The 13,156-nt window shown below is 46.4% G+C and overlaps 2 protein-coding genes and 2 long non-coding RNA genes across 8 annotated transcripts in view; 2 read left to right on the forward strand and 2 right to left on the reverse strand.

Annotated features, from left to right (window-relative positions):
- PLEKHM1 (pleckstrin homology and RUN domain containing M1) overlaps window positions 1-1,884 on the reverse strand; it is a 46,701-nt gene extending 44,817 nt beyond the window's left edge. For 2 of the 3 annotated variants that reach the window (XM_059670464.1, XM_059670462.1), the window contains exons 1-2: window positions 1,739-1,879; window positions 351-472 (exon numbers count right to left, since the gene is read on the reverse strand). The gene's annotated coding sequence lies outside the window, so the exon portion shown is untranslated. Of the gene's footprint in view, window positions 1-350; window positions 473-1,738 lie in introns of all 3 variants that reach the window. The other variant, XM_059670463.1, reaches the window with a different exon arrangement.
- LOC132218786 (uncharacterized) overlaps window positions 1-13,156 on the forward strand; it is a 449,343-nt gene that overhangs the window by 164,140 nt on the left and 272,047 nt on the right. The gene's annotated exons all lie outside the window — the stretch shown is intronic.
- LOC132218772 (uncharacterized) overlaps window positions 1-13,156 on the forward strand; it is a 46,559-nt gene that overhangs the window by 22,962 nt on the left and 10,441 nt on the right. The window lies entirely within an intron of this gene.
- Window positions 3,941-13,156, reverse strand: part of LRRC37A (leucine rich repeat containing 37A) — a 28,451-nt gene continuing 19,235 nt past the window's right edge. For 2 of the 3 annotated variants that reach the window (XM_059670474.1, XM_059670472.1), the window contains exons 9-15: window positions 12,462-12,593; window positions 12,079-12,206; window positions 11,583-11,687; window positions 7,445-7,494; window positions 4,461-4,515; window positions 4,216-4,352; window positions 3,941-4,109 (exon numbers count right to left, since the gene is read on the reverse strand). In XM_059670474.1, coding sequence (XP_059526457.1) covers window positions 3,995-4,109; window positions 4,216-4,352; window positions 4,461-4,515; window positions 7,445-7,494; window positions 11,583-11,687; window positions 12,079-12,206; window positions 12,462-12,593 — 722 coding nt within the window. In that variant the 3' untranslated portion in view covers window positions 3,941-3,994. The remainder of the gene's footprint in view (window positions 4,110-4,215; window positions 4,353-4,460; window positions 4,516-7,444; window positions 7,495-11,582; window positions 11,688-12,078; window positions 12,207-12,461; window positions 12,594-13,156) is intronic. The other variant, XM_059670473.1, reaches the window with a different exon arrangement.

Genomic DNA, 13,156 nt, shown 5'->3' on the forward strand with positions numbered 1-13,156 from the left:
AGATATTGGAAGTAGAAGGGCATTCAATTTTCAAATGAACAAGACTACAAATGGCAAGGAAAAACAATGATTCTGTTTGGGGCCCTTTAAAATTGCTGTCAACTTGCCAATCCTATGAAACCAGGTCACCAGAATTTGGAGGGAACATGCACTCAAAAGCCCAGATTATATAGGCTGAGCATGGGGCCTGGGGCCAGGCGTGTCCTCTGCCTGAGCTACTCTGCGACAACTAAGCTGTGTTCATAGGTAACCAAGGGGCCAAAAGTCAATGATGCAACCCCTGCAAAAAGAGGAAGTGATTCAACAGCCTCCATGCCCACCTAGGCTTCAGCCTCCCAGGACCCACTCACCTACACTCTTTACGACATGGAACATCTCCTCGGGCTCCCAGTGTTCCCTGTGTTCAGTGTTGGGACTGATCTGTTCTCAGCTCTGGTCCGGAGGAGCACTCTGTGAGGGTCCTCTCCAGGTGCTAGGACAACACACGTGGACATGGTTCTGTAACCACAGCCAATCCTGCACAGCGGTACTTTCTAGGTTTCTTCAAGGCCAGAACACCAGCCAAAAGGAAGTGATGGCTTCGGTTGCCCCAGACTGAGCGAGCTGGATGGGTGGCCATTCCTCACCTACCAGGCATTTGAAAGATACCTACCATTCCAGGGGCCAGCACACATAATTTAATAATCCCTGGGACAGATACAGGGGACCAGATATCCCGGAAAAGTCACTGACCGAAGGAGGCGTATCTCTACTCCTCCATACTTATTAACATCTGAGGCCCTGCACGCTCCAGGCAAGCTGTTCAGTCTCTAACTGCCCGGCTGTTAGACTGAACAAGCACCTAGATTTGGCTGTAGAGGGGCAGCTGGTGGGGCAGGCAGGACCCTCTAAACTAAGATCTCAGATTGAATGGGGGGAGGGGGAGTGCTGGGTCAAGGGAAGAATGGGTGGAGGGTTGGGGTGAAGACAACAGAAGTGAAAGGATATGGAGACCCCAGTTTAAACAAGATTTTGAGTGGGAGCGGTAGGAACTGAGGCAGCAAGAGTTGGGAGCAGTTTAGCAAAGACTTAGGGATGGAGGATGTCCTCAGGATGGCTGGAGATGGAAAGGAAGTATGATAGGCTAGGAAGTTAGGGGTTGAGTCTGTGCAGACAAGATACAGGCCTGGGACGGGACTGTGACCAGAGTTATCGAGAAGAAAGGGGTGAGCCCCAAGTTTACTTTGGTGGTGGGTCTTACGTGAGCGTGGGCAGAGGTGGTGTTTCGGAGGAGCAGGTCTTGGGAAGCTGAGCTGTAGGGAGATTGGGGTAAGAAAGCGGACCCCGAAAAAGGCAACCAGAATGGTGGGTCTGCGCGGAGCATTAGGCTTGCCGAAGGGGCTGAGAGGTGAGGATGACCTGTGTCAGCGGGAGCCGGAGGACTGCAGCTGCGATCGGGGCTGGAACTGGGCTAGAGTGGGGTCAAGGGTGAGACTGCACTTACGCAAGACGGGTGGTGAGGGGGTGGGGGAAGGGCTGGCGTCGGGTCCCGGTGGGAGAAGATGGAGGGGACCGGCCGCAGCGGCAGTGAGAGCCGGAGGAGGAAGCGGGGCGCGGGGTTTGGGCTGGGGAGGGTGAGGGCTGCGAAGCAGGGCGGTCTCAAGGCAACCGGGGGTTCGGGATCACGTCGAGGGCCGCTGGCCCATCGCCCGCCCGCGTCTACGGCCCGCCGCCCTCCACGCCCCGCCGCCCAACTCACCAAAGGAAGTGGGGAGCGGGGCAGGGGGCACCCCCGGCCACCGCAGCCGCAGAAGCTCGCCCCGAACCCGCGGCCTCCAGTTACTGACAACAGCAAGCTGCGCCCAGGGCGCCTGACGCCATCACGTCGGCTCGACGTCCGGCCCCGCCCCCGGCCCGTGGAGCCTATCGCGGAGCCCGGAGGAGCGGGGGCGGGGCGGGGGCGGGGCGGGGGCGGGGCTGGCGCTCCGGGGCGCCCCGGGTTCCCAGCCCCCGAGGGGCTCTGGGAGGCTCGGGGTCGGTGACCCGACGGGTTCGGAGAGCCGAGGCCAGACGTCGGGCCGATCGCGTCCTCGCTGCCCGCTCCCCGCAGGGTCTGCGTCAGACTCTAGACTCGGCATCGGGGTGCCTGCCCCCTCCCGGCCTCCGCGCGGGGCTGCGTAGCGTTGGGGCTGCCGCTTGACCTCCTGCAGCGAAGGTTGCCCGCTTGTAACGCGGGATCAATGACCGCTACCCCATTCTTGCCTTGCCAGGCCATCAGTGCAGCCCGCGGACAGGGCTCGGGGCTAAGGGGGAGCCTCCCGCCTGGAGGCGTTCAGGAGAAACACGGAGCCCACACCTTACTCTCAAAGGACGCGCCTCGAGAGCCCCCTTGGCATTCTCCTTTACCCAGCTCAGCAGCAGGGAGACGCAAAGCTCAACGGGCCGTAGTTAAATCTGGTTTTCATCGTAGACGTGACGTCTCTTTCCAATGGATTCAAAACAAAAATAGCAAGGGGTGGACTGCGGCGCTTCAGACACTTGGCAGATGCAAGCATTGGTGTGACCAGGGATGCGGAGGTAGGGCTAGATGCGGGTCCAGGGAGTCAGTCCTTGTGGGTGGCTACAGGGCTGGTTGAGGATCAGGCCAGTTCTGGGAAGAAAGTTGCACTGACCTCTGTGCAGTGAGTGAGGGGAACGGGGGTGGGAGGTGAGAGAAGTGTTCCTGTGCTCCACGGCCCTTTCCTGGAATGAAGGGGTTCTCGCGTCTCTGAGAAGGTGAGGTTCCAGAGCCTGTTCCCACTTATAAAATCAGCTGTTGGGGTGTGCCCCCCCCTCCCCCGCCTTCCACGGTGCAATTCCCTCTCCGGGAGTGAAAACGCACTGGCTCCCTAGCTTTTAGGCTAGATGAGTGAGTGCTAAGTGCCTACACTATGGTTAATGGTTGAGCAGGAAGATTAGAAATAAAAGCGTAGTAAAATGTGAGACGCTCTGCCCTAACCTAAGAGATGAGGGAGTCGGGGTTTTAATATTCATGCTACACAGAAGCTCCTGCTGTTTGCCAGGTAAAAACATGTGTCATTACCAGCCACCTGGAAGGTAAGTGCCTTTGTCACCCCCATGGTACAGATAAGAAAACAGGCTGGAGAGCACCAACTTGGGGGGCCCAAGGCTGCACAGCTCATAAATTCTCGCCCGGCTCTTTCTGAGTCTAGTTGGAGGGGTAGCGTAGTTCCCTCAGTAGGAGAGCAAGTGGGCCTGAGGGCCAGGAATGCTTAGGTTCAAACCCCAGCTCTACCCCATGCTGTTTTCTGGGTCTTCCCCAAACCGGGACCCAAGGCAACCCAATAAGCGGGGGGCTAAGACACTGCCACAGTGCCTGTATTTTTTCATAGGCCCCTTGAGTTAACACTGAAGATAGAAACTTCTCTTGATGTTCAAAAAAGAGAAGTCAGATCACACTGCCCATGGCCCCTTAGCGCTAGGGAGAGGGGTCAGAGTGTGTGAATTCATGGAAGTTTCAAAACCTCTCTGAGCCTCAGTTCCTCATCCGTAAATTGGGGAAGATATCGGCTGATGTGAGGATGACATGAGATCACATCCTCAGGAGAATTTTTGGTCTGTAGCAAGCACTGAAGATGACGAGCTATTATTACGACAGTTCTGGCCATTCTCCCCTTCCCAAGCCAGTCACGTTCCTGCCTTTCACTGCTCTTCCGAGCACTGGAGCCAGATCCTTTCTGGTTTGAACCCCAGATAGGTCCTTACTTGCCATCCGATTGGAATCCTCAAACTAGTATTCATGCATCTCTCCCCATAGTGGAATAGCTAGTTTTCTTCTGGGTTCTGCTATAGGAAGCTGGTTCTTCCCACCTCCTTAAGAAAGAAAGAAAAAAAAAGGATTTAAAAGTTTTTATTATTTGTCAACTATACCTCAATAAAGCTAGGAAAAAATCACAAGATAATGAACGAAAAATAAAAGAACAATATTTATTGTACACACAGGTCAAGAACATTTTCAGGGAGCCTGAGGAGGGGTTTCGCTGGGTGGCAGGGTCATGTGCTCATTTGCTGGGCTCTGGGCCGCAGGGTCTGTAGCAGCAACCTTCAACACTGAGAACTCTCCACGCAACCTGGAGTGAGAAGAAGGCCAAGGCTTTTACTCCTGAAAGGAACAATTAAACTCTTCATTATTCCCCCATTTTTGACAAGAATTCCAAATTGTTCCCAATCATTTACATTTTGTAGAACAGCTCATCCTCAGTAGCCGAATCCTTATCGTGTAGCTCCTGCGCCATGTTCTCTACGTGTGTGGCACTGAGGGGTCTATATAGATCTCTCAGCCAGAGCGGCTGCCTCTTCCAGAAACCACCTTCCTAGAGAGCAGACAGGGAATACGAACTGTGTTCCTCCTGCTTTGTCTCCCTGCCTCCCCCCCCCCCCCCCCACACACACACACAGTACTTTATCCTCCTCACATTTACCTCCATCCTGTGTTCCGGTGACCGTCTCCTATGCTGGAAAAATGGAAAAAAGGCCCTTGGAGGAAAAACGCATACCGACAATTAGTGATTCATGCCATTTCCATGTCTCTCACTCGTACAGCTCTGGTACCTGGGTCCGTACTCACGAGCAAAGTCACCGCAGACCTGGGACCTTGACAAGGAGCCCTTGCGTGCTGGGCTTCCAGAAGGTCTCCGTGTCTGTCTAAAGTGGCCCCGCAAGGTCTCTGGGGAGAGTCTGTACGTGGCTTGGCACAGAGGACAGGCAGGATTTCCAGCCCCACTCACGTCCTGGCCCTTGACCAAGTGCCCTCATGCAGTGAAAGCAAAAAAGCACCACCACACTGGGCAGAAACATGTTACATAGGTCCCCTGTAGACCGGGTCTCACATGCATCATTTGCTGGGGCAGGGTGTGGTGGGGGGTGGGGGGTGGGGGGGTGCTTTTATTTTGCTAGCTGCTTTATCCCATAAGTTAAACCACACCAACTAAATGTCCAAGTTCAACTAGCCAAGTTATCTAGCTTGCTGACTTTCATACTGCAGGCTGTCACTGATGAGTGAGTTGTGAAATCAGTTTAAAGGTCATAACCAGCACCAAAATACAAAATATTCCCTTCTGAATACAGACAGAATAAAAAAAAAATCAGACTGCATAATAATTTTGTTTTAGAAACTGCTTATGTCTGTGTGGGATGTGTGTACCGAGCTGTGACATAAAATGTACCTCACAGCCCAAGCACAGGACAACCAATGAAGAAGTCCCCAACAGGAAAGGAGCCATCTTCTTTCTGACACTAGTGTGGACGAAAGGGGCCACATGCTAACCTGACAAGCTCAGGGAGGCCTGCATGGAGGTCTTGCAAACTCTAAGATCTAAAGTAGCCACAAGGAAATTAAAACTTTAATTAAAAGCAATTATGGTGGGTAGTCTCGTCCTAGGCCAGTATCTTCCCTGAGGAGGTCAATCTTTACCTTAACTGAGCCTATTGTCTTTTTGCATCTATGGTAACATATCCTTGAAATGTCAGGGTAACTTCTAACTTCCCTTTTTCCAGACCCCTGTTATGTTAATTGTTGACTGTTAACTATCCTGGACCTAACTAAGTAAAAGAAGTATGAGTCTATCATTTTACTCTTTATCCAATCCCAGAGCTTCTCCCCACCCCCCCACCCCACCTTGCTTTCTCCCACCTTTCTACTTTGTCATCAATGGATTTCATGTAACCCATCTACATTTCCTCCTTTGACTGTAATGTATAAAAATAGGTGAAAAACCACCATTCTGTGGAGCATTATCCCAGTCCATTGAGATTCTGCTTCCTGACAATTGTCAATAGTTTGGCTCAAATAAACTCACAAAAATTCTTTACAGGTTTGAATGTTTTTACGTTAACACTTGCAGTGTGACCATGGAGCAAGATATCTTCCCTTTCCCCTTCTCCATTTCCTTTTTATTAAAGAAAAAGACAAACTATTGTCTAAGGCAGCAGTTCTCAACCTGTGGGTTGCGACCCCCTTGGCGGTCGAATGACCCTTTCACAGGGGTCGCCTAAGACCATCCTGCATATCAGATATTTACATGACGATTCATAACAGTAGCAACACTACAGTTATGAAGTAGCAACAAAAATAATTTTATGGTTGGGTCACAACATGAGGAACTGTATTTAAAGGGCCAGAAGGTTGAGAACCACTGGTCTAAAGTCTCTCCCAGTTAAAATTGGATAAAGGGGATAGAGTCGGGGCCTGAAAACCAACAGGATGAGATGTTTTCCTGCTATTTTATAGGAAGAACTCATATATTCTACCTTTCATCACCCTCGAAGGACACTAGTGTCCTTACCCTTAGACCACGTGGTCTTCCCTACCCCTTCCCTAGAGCCTCCACCACCAGCAGAAACGCGTCCAACCAAGACTTCTCCCTCTGCACCGTTTCCTTAAAGGACCAGTGACAGCAGACACATCTGTCAGTCCCATTCTATCTCAGCTTTGGCTGGGAGCTAATTTTGCAAAATCCAAGTAAAGCATCAGGATAAATAAGTATTCTTTCCAAATTTGGTGGGTTCCTCATTAAAAAAGAGGAGATTGATAAGTTCTAAGTTCTCTAGTTTTTTTCTTTTTTCTTTCTTTCTTTTTACTTTTATTAGTATTTATTTTATGATGAATTTACTCCCAGGCCATACGTTTCTGTTTCTCCAGTTTCTTCTGGGATATCTTTTTTTCTTTTCTTTTTCTGAGCAACCTCCTCTTTGGTTGAGGAACAATCTGTTCTTTCTCAGTAAGGATCACCTCAATGCGGCAGGGAGAACACACCTATGGGTTAATCCCGCCATGAGCTCTGTGAGTTCTGTGCCGCATCTTGGGAGCTTTGTTCACCCAGATGTGCTAAATGACCAGAGAGTCCACATCTACTTCCCTACGCTCTGCAAAAACTGGGCATCCTTTTTGGGCCCCCGACCCTGCCTCTAGCCCTACTCTTTGGCCTGGGCATATCTACTACCTCCACCATTTTAATAACAGAATGGCACATACTGCTTCTATAAAGTGACATCCTTCAGATGTTTGGTGGCTTTTTTTCTTTTCATTGATTTCAGAGAGGAAGGGAGAGGGAGAAAGAGATGGAAACATCAATGATGAGAGAGAATCATTGATTGGCTGCCTCCTGCACACCCCACCCTGGGGATTGAGCCCTCAACCCGGGCATGTGTCCTGACCGGGAATCGAACAATGACATCCTGGGTTCATAGGTCGACACGCAAACACTGAGCCATGGTGGCTGGGTTTCACTAGTGTTCTTAAAGTGAACATGAAGATTTGAACCTATTGATTTGCCTGATTTTGTGGGATTTTCTGGGTCAAGTGACTAAGGAACCATTTTCAGAGGTCACCTCAAGCTACTTATGGGAAGAGGAAGCTCCTCTATTTCTAAAATTCTACTTTAAAAATTGCCAGACTCATATTTACCTTGAGCTTCCTTCTTTACTTTCCTCTGATGGTGTTCTATGACAATAAATCTGTTTTGGAAGAAAACAACATCATGGTTATTCGTCACAATGACCACTATCTCCTTTGACTCCATAGTTCCTAACTTAGAATTTTGCATGCAGTTGGCAATGTATTTTATTGGCTGTTTTAGAGAACATTCAGCAGTAATTCCTAACAAAAAACTCTTAGGAGTAGGAAAATAAAAGTATCTACCAGAAACCTACATAGCAGCTTTGTTTTAAGGTCAAGAACAAGAGTAGGATGCCTATTATTACTGTTACTATTCATCATTTTTAGGAGGTCCTAATTAATTTAATTTAAAAAACGAAGTATTGAAAAAAGATAAAACATATTCGCACATGAGATGATGTATAACCTAAAAAGCCCAAAAGCATCTATTAAAATTTTATTGGCAATACTACAACAATTCAGTAAGATAGCTAAATCCATGCTCAAGAGATCAATATGCAAACCTCAATAGCTTTCCTATATCTCACAAATAACTAGTTAAAAAAATGAAAGAACCCATTTACAATATCAAAGAAAGTACATAAAGTACCTAGGAATAAACTTAACAAACAATGTGTAAGAACTCGTGATGAAAACATTAAAACTCGTCTGAAGGACATTAGGAAGAATGATGACCAAGCTCCTGGAATGTTGTAAACATGTCAATTCTCCACAAATTAACCTTCAAATGCACTGCAATCCTATCCAAATTCCAAGATAGTTTTTAAACAAAAACTGCCCCCCCCCCCCAAAGACAAAAAACTGGCCAGCTGACATTTAATAGGAAACATGCAAGAATAGCTATGAAATGTATGGGAAACAAGATAAAAAAGCAGGAACTTATCCTACTAGATATCAAAATATATGAAAAGGAATTGGAACTATACAGTGATACTGCTACTGGTACAGAAAAAAATAACTGGATCAACAGAATAGAAACCAGACAAAGAGAGTATTTTAGATCAGTGAAGAAAGAATGAGCCATTCAATAAAAGATTCTAAAACAATTGCATCTTTGTGTGGGGGATAAACAGTCAACCAGACTAAAAACAAAGTGAATGATAGACAGATTTTAAAAACTTATAAATAATAAGAAGTGTTATAAAAAGGACTTGAAGAAAATGCCAGAGACTACTTTCATACCACCAGGTGACAAAGGCCTTGTTAACAAAACCTACACCCCAATAAGCCATGAGAGGACTGACAGATATGGTGACACTGTCAACACAAAGCCTACTCTGCACAGCCCATGCCCTCTTCTCCCCTTGACTGTTTATCATCTTCCTGTTCATTTATCTTACTCCTTTCAGTAGCTTTCACTGAATTTCAGTGTTTCAAATACTCCCCAGTGTTTTTGTGTTTGAGGAGACAGAACGGTGGAGTAAGAAGCACAGGCTTTGCAGGTGGGCAAAATGGAATTCTGCCACTGGGGCCTTAAGTTGATTTCCGTCTATGGAAGAGGGTGGTACTATCATCCTCACAGGGTTTAATCAAACAATATATGAAAAATTGTTCATCCTCTGCTTGGCATAAACTAGTGCTAAGTTTGCTAATGGTGCCATAGTGATCAAATCTATCAAAGGGTTCTGCCTGTGGTATCAGGCTCAAAAAGCTCTTTGCCACCTCTAGATTACAACAGTGCTTCTATTTTCTTCTAGTACTTTTACAGGTTCTTTATTTTATTTTTTTTACATTTATGTATATACATACATTGGTTTAAAGTGAGAAATAGAGATCTGCTAGTATTTCTCCTCAAATAGTTAAGTAGCTGTTTGATTACCATTTATTAATTATATTTCACTGATTAGAATATTGCAAGATGACATTTCAAAAGTCTTAGGAACACATGGGTCTGTCTATTGCTGGACTCTGTATGCTACTTCAAATTAAATATTAAGTTGCATTAGTCCTCATTGTGAAACTGACAAAATGCCTCATCTTTCTGCCTTTGAACGCTATTACTGTCCACTACAAAACAAAACAAGGCATGGTCCACATCCTCAAAAAGTTTATCATCTAAGTGGGGAGAGGAAATAATGAAACCATATATATAAATGTAAAGTTAAACTACATAGACATTAAATGCAGTACAGGAGTTTAAAGAAATTCCAAAAAAGCAAAGGGCCATAAGCCACCTGGAGATGTAGAGGGTACTGTCTGGGCAATGGCCAGGTACTTTCTTCCCAGAGGCCTTGGCCAACTGGTCCCCATGCTGGTCCCCAGCCTCCTAGCTTAGAAATCAGACTCTGTCCTCACCAAGAGAGAACTCACTTCTTCCTACAGGGGAAGTCTGACCTTATCAATACCGCAGGATTAATAAAAAAGTCAGAATGCCAGATTATGACCTGACAGTGAGAACTACATGGGCTCCACAGACAGCATCTGTCTCTACATGATCAGGGAAATACATTCTGTAGAGGTAGGCCACCATGGCCCACTAAAGCTCAATCAGAAGGCCACTGGTGAGAACAGAATTAGAACAAAAGGAATGAGCTGAATCCAGTGTTTAACGGAAAGGACTGAGCAGGGTCCATCTGTCTCCCCAACAGGCACAGCCTGGCTAGTGGGCCTGACTCTCCACATCTGCGGCCTGGGAGGCCATCTCCACACGTAAGCAATGCTGGGATGGACAGTGCTCATGTTGGTCTCCTCTTCCCCTTTCCTCTGCTTTTTGCTGGCCAACCCTCCTGCGGATAGGCAGGTTTCTCTTTAGCAGTTAATACGTCCCATCAGGCTTTACTCAAGTCTGATGGACCAGGAAGCCATTTGGTCCTTATACATCTCGACTCTGCTCCATGATGTGTTAACCTTAGTATTTCTCTCTTGGGGTGCCACTTATTATTATTATTATTATTATTATTATTATTATTATTGATTTCAGAGAGGATGAGATAGGGAGAGAGAGATAGAAACATCAATGAGGAGAGAGAATCATTGATTGGCTGCCTCCTGCATGCCCCACACTGGGGATTGGGCCTGCAACCCAGGCATGTGCCCTTGACCGGAATCGAACCAGGGACCCTTCAGTCCACAGGCTGACTCTCTATCCACTGAACCAAACTGGCTGGGATAGGGAGTAAAAATTGTTTACCATATTTTTAGGTTCTCAGGGAAGGGGAATGCCTCACTATCGCCCTGAAAAAAAATGGTGACAAAACTTAAGAAGAAGAGTAGGACCAGCGGGGCTGGAGTACTCAGGGAAGATTTCATGAAGAAAGATGAACTTGAACTGGCTTTTGAGAGATTCACAGGACTTCTTCAGAGAGAGCACAATACGGGGATTTTAGGTGGGCTAGGCACAAACAAAAGTGGGACTGGGCATGGTGTGGCTGGGTTATGGTGAGGGGCTGCTTTGTCTGAATGGAGGGCTGCCATGACTGTTGAAAAGGTAAATTAGGTTGGATAGTAGGGTACAGTCAAGATCCCCAGCTTAGTAAGTCACTCTTCAATGTTAGCAACCTGCCTGTAGGGAAAAGACACCATCATGTAATTGAACAAAGGGACACAGGCAAGCGCCAGGAACAGGTGACTCTAACATAACATGCTTTAAAGAAGCCTGATGCAGGCTTGAGATTGCTGTGTTTTAACGGAGCCTATTTACACCACCATATCTTACACACTGGAGAAGAAAGCTCCTGAGTAAATCTTATGAATTGACAAGATCATACTTTTATCTTTTAGCCTGGTCCTTTCTTCCAGGGTGACAAAGCTCTATGAGGTAGAGATCCTATATCTCTCCTCACTTCAGGAAAAAAATCAGCGATAGAAAGAGAGTAATGGTGAGTACATCAAATTAACATCATCCATTTTGAATTGAAGAAATTTTGCTATCATGTCAGCTCTGGCTTATTAAACTTAATTTTTCAAACTATTCTTGTTATCTTGATTTCACTTCCACAGAGATCTCTGGGAGTGGGGTGGGCTTCCTTTAAAAATCCCTGGAATATAATTTGTAGTAAAAGAACAAAGCATTTCTCAGTGCTCATGACTAAAGAGGAATATCAAGTAGGAGTAGGTGGGAAAGTGAACTTGATTTTCAGGTTGTGGGTTCTGAATCTATTCTAAAGACAGAATATATTTTGGAAATCTGAATCAACTGTTGTCTTACCACAATGAGACAGAAAATTACAATAAAAATTATTGTTACTGTAGTCACAATTATTGCCACGACGAGATTCTTGTTATAGCCATATCCTGGCACTTCTTCTGTGAGCTAAAAACAAAAACAAAGAACGTATTAAAAAAAAAAGATGAAAAGGAAAAAAAACTATTCTCTAGCCTATTCTAACTATTCCTTTTGTTGTTCTCAAACCCCATTCTTTCAGGTGAATAGCTTGTAGGTTCTTAAAGAACATACCAAATCTAATGTACTTTGTAATCTGAGCAGTAGCATTTTCTGTACAATTTATTTATCTTTTCTCGTCTACCCTAGGAACAGTGGCGCCATTCTCTAAATGAGCAAAGGAGGGGATCACTGTCTTAGCCCCTCCTTTGGCCAAGACAAGATTCAGACCAGGCGCCCTGGCCTTCCTGCCTCGGTGCTTTCAAGGCGTGTCCTAAACTGACTAGAAGTCCAGGCCTTATGTTTGGGGAGCTGTCCTCACCTCATTGGGCTCCTCCTCTTCCTGTTCACCCTGAGCTTCCAGCCACTGCTTTTTCCATTGATCCGCATCCCGCTCTGCCTTGGAGACAGTTTCTTCTTGCTGTTTACTGAGCAGCGTCTTCGGGGGGCCTGTTCCGGAAAATAGCTTCCTCAATTTATTTTTGTAACTTTAATGGTAAAATTCAGGTTTAAGAGAGAGATTCCCTCTGTTGTTTATCAAATGACTCAGGGACATGTCTCCCTCCATCTTGCACATTTGAAGAAGGAGTTTAATGAATGGTAATAACATTGGTTCTATATTTTCTGGATTTTCCTCCAAGAAATAGGGCAGTCTGTAACTTGGTGCACGCATAACATCACTCTTATTAAAGTCTAGCCGCTCACGCGTTAGGGATGATGAGCTCTCTCCGTTTCTGTGTGAGGATGCCCTCTCTGGCTCAATAGTCAGCTCAGTGCTGGTGTCCTTCCGGCCTGGCAGTACTTTCATGAACGGTCCTTCTATAAGTAGTCCTTCATCTGTCAAAAAAGAAGAGGCCACGTTTGATACTGAAAGACTCATGGGACAGCTCTTTGTCCGTCCACAGCCATCCCTCCCAGTCAGATAAACTGGGAATCAGCAAATTCGAGAGTACCATTTAGAGAGGAGAAAAATAAACCCAACTGAAACCTATGATTGTCAACACAACAAAAGGAGACAAGGTATTGTTTTAAAAAGTGGTTATTTACTGAGAACATTCAATAGTATGGAATATAGTAACTATATTTAGGATTATTCCATTGGTCCCCAAGGGCCAATTGCCACTTACTGAAGAAATGCCAAGTCTGGAAGACGCACTCAGTGAGAACCTAAAGATCTACTGTGACTCCCCACATTCAGGTACCCCCCCTGTCTTGCCTCAGATGCAGAGGGGGCTGGAGGCTGGAGGCTTTTCACACCACACCACACCTCTCTCCACTCTTCAGGGAGCTCGTGTTCTTGCTACCATCACAGATGACCATGATTAATGCCCTCTGCTAACAGGTCCTCATCTGGACACACCCTTCTCCACTTACTCATCGATTCCTTAGCTTGGTCCCTA

The sequence above is a fragment of the Myotis daubentonii genome, chromosome 16 (genome assembly GCF_963259705.1).
Source record: "Myotis daubentonii chromosome 16, mMyoDau2.1, whole genome shotgun sequence".
In the NCBI taxonomy this organism is placed as follows: domain Eukaryota; kingdom Metazoa; phylum Chordata; class Mammalia; order Chiroptera; family Vespertilionidae; genus Myotis; species Myotis daubentonii.